At 36.0% G+C, this 6,599-nt stretch overlaps 1 protein-coding gene across 2 annotated transcripts; it reads right to left on the bottom strand.

Annotated features, from left to right (window-relative positions):
• Positions 1-4,224: 4,224 nt before the first annotated feature.
• On the bottom strand, positions 4,225-6,186 carry LOC126762404 (protein nutcracker-like). 2 transcript variants are annotated; one of them, XM_050479118.1, is made up of 2 exons: positions 5,949-6,186; positions 4,225-5,054 (listed from the first exon to the last, which is right to left on the bottom strand). In XM_050479118.1, the coding sequence occupies exon 2, from the start codon at positions 5,049-5,051 to the stop codon at positions 4,335-4,337; it is 717 nt and encodes a 238-aa protein (XP_050335075.1). In that variant the 5' UTR covers positions 5,052-5,054; positions 5,949-6,186; the 3' UTR covers positions 4,225-4,334. The 2 variants fall into 2 exon arrangements, with proteins under 2 accessions (XP_050335075.1, XP_050335076.1); XM_050479119.1 differs by lacking the exon at positions 5,949-6,186 and adding an exon at positions 5,838-5,941.
• Positions 6,187-6,599: the final 413 nt, after the last annotated feature.

Genomic DNA, 6,599 nt, shown 5'->3' with positions numbered 1-6,599 from the left:
CGTCAGCAGCAGCCCCAACTGCAGTTAGCCAAAAACTTGCTCGCGCGAGTAGAAAAACTTCGGCACTTTTTATTTCAAAACCGATGCCACGAAGAGTTGGGTGACGGTAGCGACTTTCCAAAACAACTGCAGTTCTTCATTCACATTTTCGGTAGTATTTTAGGAACTGAATAACTGTAAATGTTGCTGACGATGTTCTACATTTTTTTTTTTTTTTCAAATAAATACCGAAAAATTATTTTTCTATGCCTCTCTCATACCTCCAATGGGTATCTGTTGAATAAAACGGGAATAAAGTAAAGAGAGAACTGGGAGTAATTGGTAGAATCTTAGACTGAGTTATGCGCTAGTTTTAGACATAAGTGGGTACTTTTGAGACAACTCTAGTGAAATAAACTAAATGCACGCTTCTTGGCGACTCAGATTGAGGTCGGTCAGGAACTGTTTGGATATGCTAAAATGGCTTTCAAAAATGCTCCTAAATTACTAGCTTAAAAAGGGCTACCAGAGCTCTTCTAACAGAACGAACAGTGGTTATATGACTGGGCTCAGATCGCGCAGTTAATAGTGTACCAAAGATGATTGCTAGAAAAGTTACAGCTTTCAATGTAGGCAGGGGCGGATCCACGGGGGGGTAACTGCGAATAGTTGCCCCCTCCCCCACAAAAGTTCAAAACAATACATTACTTTCATCATAAGTGACATTCTGCGAAGAAAAGTACTTAGAGTTGTAAGTACAAAATTTTATAGTTCCCCCACGAAAATTCTGCTCTGGATCCGCCCCTAAATGTAGGGATAAGATGGAGACATAGATCGTCAAAACTGTAAAGAGGTGAGGTGCCCATGCAAGAAAGCTTTGATGGTCAACGTAAATATTGTTTTCTTTACTCTCAAGCTTTGTCTAGATCACTGGCGAAGAAACCGTTTAGAAGTAGTTAGCAACGAGTTTGCAATGGGATATACATATATATGTATATGAAATAAGGGCATATACATATGTACATAAGTCTGTATGTATGTACGACGATATAATGAAACGGATCTTATAGACAAATCTTTCTAATCATCACTAACAGTGTTGCTCGTGCACACGTTCCACGCTACTTTTTGTATATTTGAAGCATTTTTTAAATATTTTTGAATCGAAATTCTTAAACTGTATTGCATTAGAGCGACAATTTAGAATACAACATTTGGAAATATGGGTAACTAAATATTGAAATTTTCGCTCACTCTACGTATGTATGTATGTTTATATGCATATATGTAGGCATGTTCACTCAAATTAATATAATTAACGGCACTGCGCCAACATGCTTTCATATATACGAATTTATGTACAATTTCTTTTTGTATATACACATTTCGGTACATACATACATATGTAAAAATATTTTGTATTTTTTATTTCAAATATTGATACTCCACTTTTTACACACTTGTGCACACACACACATACTTAGGCACATACACTGAATTGGTGCCTGCGAAAAACAGCAAACGTATACTTTTCAAATATTTGCCATAACATTACACCGTTAGAACAACAGCTGACAATGGCACCACATTAAAAGGCTCATAAAAGCTCAGCCGTAGAAATTTTGCGCAAATACTTTTTTTGTTAACACTTTAGTGGGATAAGGTCGATGGCTTTTGATATTTATGTTTCACCATTTCACTAATTTCACTTTCTTCAACGCTTTCAAAGTAAACAAGCGAGCGCACACACATTCTTCACACACATGTACAATGTGTACCACAGGATTCGCTTGGTGGTCGCACTATCCTATCATATTAACCGTATGGCCCGTCCGCTTACCAAACTTCGCTCTGGCGCTAACGAAACGAAACTGATTTGAATGAATTGATGTCATTCACACAATCGTCAGGATGCTGTATCCTTAAACGCAACTTCATGCATCGGTTCGTGTGGCTGTGTGTGTGTGTGCTCGTGCTTGGCGAGAGTTGTAAGCGACTGGCTCGGCCACTCGCAAAGCCAAACACTCGTTTCACGGTGATGTTGCTCCAATTTTGTCGGCAGCGGTCGGCAAAAGCTCGCCGCCATTCACATCCGGTAGTGGTGGAGGCAATTCGAGAGTAAGAGCAAGAGCGTAGTAATGTATGCGCTGCAAAGCTTTCGTTTCATTGGAGCATATACATAGTGTATTGTTTCAATTTTGTACCTATTGTAAAAGTCTCGGAGGACCCTCTTTGATTATGTTCAAATGTAGGTAAATTTGTATTGAAAACACTACATTTGCATTCTATACATATATATGTTTGTATGTATGTATGTATGGAAGCTCGTACAAAATTAGCATATTTTATTTAAGCATTTAAATTTCTTATTTTATTTCGTTTGACCCATTTCGTTTGGTAAGAGTTAATCAATTTATGCCACGCAACCATTTCGGTTGGATGTGGCATATTTCCACACTTCAGTAGAGCTTTGCCTTGTATCGTCGTTAATGGAATTTGGTCTAAGAATCTATTATATCCATTTGCACATTCAACTTTCGGTTGTTTTCCACCTTCCCAATGCAACGCTGATTTTCGCTCCAATACTTCTAAAAGCATTCGTAATTGAAGGATTTGCCTTAGTAATCGGGATAAAGGAATCATTATATATCAAAACTCTCAGAAAGCTTTATCAATTACAGCAAGTGGAATATATTAAAACTATTGAGCAGAAACCTATCCGGCTAACCGAATATTAAAGCGCGATCCATTTGCACGTTTTCGAAAAAACACGGAAACTTCAAATTCAATGGAAATGGTTATTATCATTTGAAAGAACATTCTTTGACATTTATTTTTTGAAGATTTTCTCTTTATAATGTTAGCCGCGGTTACGTCTCATATGATCCATCCGTTGCGTCCAATTTTCGACAACTCGTTCGAAATTCGACTGGAAACTGGCGAATGACACGCGTAGTGTTTTGCTCCTGGGTCAGAATCGGAGCGGAATTGTCCGCATAGCCTCTAGATTTTACATATTCCCACACGAAAAGGTGTGATATCACACGATCTTGGTGGCCAATCGACCGGCTCAAACCTTGAAATTATCTGCTCACCGACGTGTTCTCTCAATAAATCCATGAATTGATGCGATGTATGGGAAGTGGCGCCGTCTTGTTGAAACCAAATGTAGCCGAGTTCGCGATCTTCCATTACAGGCATCAAATAGTCGGTTATTATGCCGCGATAATGGTCGCCATTGTCGGTTACGTTCTCATCGAAATCATTTTTGAAGAAATATGGACCGATGTTTCCACCGGTCTAAAAACCACACCACATCGATTTTTTTTCTGGAGAAAAGGGCAGGCCTTGAATCTCTTTAGATTGCTCTTCGTCACAAATGCGGCAATTTACATACCCATTAAGCCAGATATGGGCTTCATCGCCAAACAAAATCTTTTAATTAATCAGAAATCCAGTTGAGTATCATTTTTACGTCTACAAAAATTACAAAGTCCATCTAGAAAACCATGTGCTCCCACTATCTACATACAAACATACATATATGTAAGAACAAACCCAATAATAACGACTATATGGTTTCTGGTGCTGCAAACAGCGTGTAAAACTACAAAGGGGTCCTCATTCGAGAACTGACATTCAAAATAAAGGGAACAGAGTTGCACTAATGAGACAAAACAGAATCAGATAAGTGGGACTAATGTATGGGTGAATGAACTTTCGCTAACACACAAATACGCCAATGCTAATTGTTATTGTTGGCATTGGCTCTCAACAATCTACAGTGCTTTCTCAGAAAAGCTCGCTCGCTCGCTCTTAAAATTGCGCTCGCACACACACTCTCGTCACGATGACTTTGGCCGGAAATTGTGACACAAACTGCAAGAAACCGAAAGCATTATCACAAATCGGTAACGACGCTGATGATAAGGATATCACATTTTATTGCCCAGACGTGTTTTAATGAAGGTTGAATGATAACACATGCGCTTGTATTTGTGTAAACATTCACAGAAGCGCAGCAACACTGCCACGGCAGAGCTTTTGACTCTAGTAGACCATGTAACATATTTCACTAAAGAAGGTTATGTTCAAATTTTAATCAAAAAACAACTCTTCATAATTAACAGCTCAGAGAACATAATGTGAAGTGGAATTTTGCCTGCATATGTTATACATATGTATACTTATCCCATAAATGTATGTATGCATATGTGCATATACCACAAATAAAAGTATAAAAAATTTAAATATTTCCGCTCTATATTTAACAAATTTTTATTGTAAAAGAATTGAATATTGTATTACAGTTACTTTCTATCACTTGTACTTTGAATGTTTCAAAATTCGCCAGTTTAAATTTTATTTCTAAATGTTTTTATTTCCAAGAGGATTTCTTTACTAACCCGCTTGAGCTTGTGCAGTTCCTTAGAGTTTAAATGCTTGTAGATTTCGATGCGAAGCTCTCGCGGAATTCCCATAAAACTTGGCAATGGAAAGGCGCCTAACAGGGTCAGCTGATCCACGCGCATCGGCACAAATAATTCATTGCGCAGTTGATTTTGCAACTGATCTAACTTTTGATAACAGCTGTCTAGGCTGGTCTTACCTTCCGACTGATCTATAACGTAACGTCCGATGGACAGACAACTGCTGCGCCCCAGCAAGTTTGTCGATGGATGTGGCGACAAGGTAAGCATCATAAAGTCACCCGTGACTAATGCGATTAATTGAGATTTCAATTTATTCTCCTCCTCGGATTTTAAAGCTGAAATAAAATTTTCTGAAAAATAAGTTTCATGCGGGGAATCGCGATGATACGATGGCGGTTGGCTACAACAGATTTTCACATTGCTTTTATGAGTTGTAGACCAAGAGTCAAGGGGCACTAAACCCTTTAGTCGATTAAGAATAAAACTTTGCGGTATAAATCCCGTTTGCAGGGCAATAACGTAGATGGTCATAAATAAGCAATGCGCCTGAGACAGTACTTTATTTTCAGATAACTTATAAAGATCGTTCAGACTCTCCAGCAATGATTTTTTCGCGTCATCGTGCTCGTTCCCTTCCATTTTCTGTAATTATATTATAAAATAGAAATTATTTTTATTTTTGTGTGCGTCTTCTACATTATTTTTATATTATAAATTTGAAGATTTTACTAATTTTTTATATTTAGAAAAACGTGCCTATAGAATATGAAAAGCTGCAGAAGCTCATACCTATTTTGCTTATATAAGCATCTCCCATCAACCTAAAATAGAACTAATGATCTCCATTCAACCGTTTGTTTATTTAATTTCCGCTATAAGCTATTGAACCTTAATTTATCGTTATATGATGGGATTAATTTATGAAAGTGGTCTGAGTACAGCTTTGATTAATGATAACAAATATTTTCAAATATTTTTAAATTGTATTTGAGGGATAATATATGTATGTAAATATATATGCACGGTAGTAATGCCGAGATTGGTGAATGAGCTCTATTGTGAACGCAGAGGAATTTGAACCAATCGTGAATTCCCTCAGCGATCGACCATATGATGTTATGGATATATGTATGTATGTATATACAGATGTACATGTATGTTTGCATGTACATAAGTATGCATGTGTGTACATTGTAATAGGAAACATTTTGTATTCCTCACATGGAAAATAAAGATTGATAGCAAATGACTTAGCCAATTTCCTATTGTTAGAAGCGCACAAAGCATATACATATATTAATGCACACATATGCATAAACATTTATAGTGTGTATTAAACTATTATTTACATATAAAATACTAATTCCCAAACAGTATTAAAGCTATATTCACAAATGCATATTAGCCACATTATGACGCATTCACCTTCTTACTTTCCACATGATTTTAATCATTGTGGTCACCCTAATTTTAGGCTTTTATGCTGCTAATGAACTGTTTTGAAACCTTAATGAAATTGTGTTACGAAGTGTTTACCTTTACTCATGAAATGTTTTTCCCGAATTAATGAACATTCTATGGATGTACTGCCCTACAAAAAAGCGCTGCCACTTTACACTTTTTCACTTGTCAACTATTTCACAATTTTGTACTAAAAATGTGCTAAACGAATTTTCTCTAAAAGTAATTCTTAGTTGTAACCCTAAGTTAGACCAATTGGCTTTAGATATTTTTTCATTCGCATTGAAAAATGGTCGTAACCCAATAAATAGAATTATATTATAATGATTATTTCATATACATAGTTTCCAAATGAACTCAGCTGTGCTAAATTGACAATCAAGGAATACGTTTGACAATTCAAACGCGATTGGGTTGCCAATCCAATTATTATTCGAACTTACTGTTTCATATTCGAATTTCGAAATACGATTTCAGTATTTGCCATACAAGTTTCTATATACACAAATATTATACACAAATATAAATCTATTAAAGCTACTTTTAAGGGAGATATGCCAAGATGTTTTCTAAAACATACCTAGAAACCATATGTAAACGATTTTGAACTTGTAGTATAAGATTTTAGTCCACAATATAAATTTATTTTACAGTTATTTAAATAGTATATCATAATATCGATATATATTCAAAATTGAAGATTTACTAAAACAGCCAATTATTTTA

Source organism: Bactrocera neohumeralis, chromosome 6 (assembly GCF_024586455.1).
Source record: "Bactrocera neohumeralis isolate Rockhampton chromosome 6, APGP_CSIRO_Bneo_wtdbg2-racon-allhic-juicebox.fasta_v2, whole genome shotgun sequence".
Taxonomy (NCBI): Eukaryota; Metazoa; Arthropoda; class Insecta; order Diptera; family Tephritidae; genus Bactrocera; species Bactrocera neohumeralis.
The sequence above is the reverse complement of the archived record's forward strand: the minus strand, read 5'-3'. Positions and strand labels throughout refer to the sequence as shown.

Coding starts and splice junctions, on each gene's coding strand:
- LOC126762404 (XM_050479118.1), bottom strand. CDS start 5,051: ATGGAAGGGAACGAGCACGATGACGCGAAAAAATCATTGCTGGAGAGT.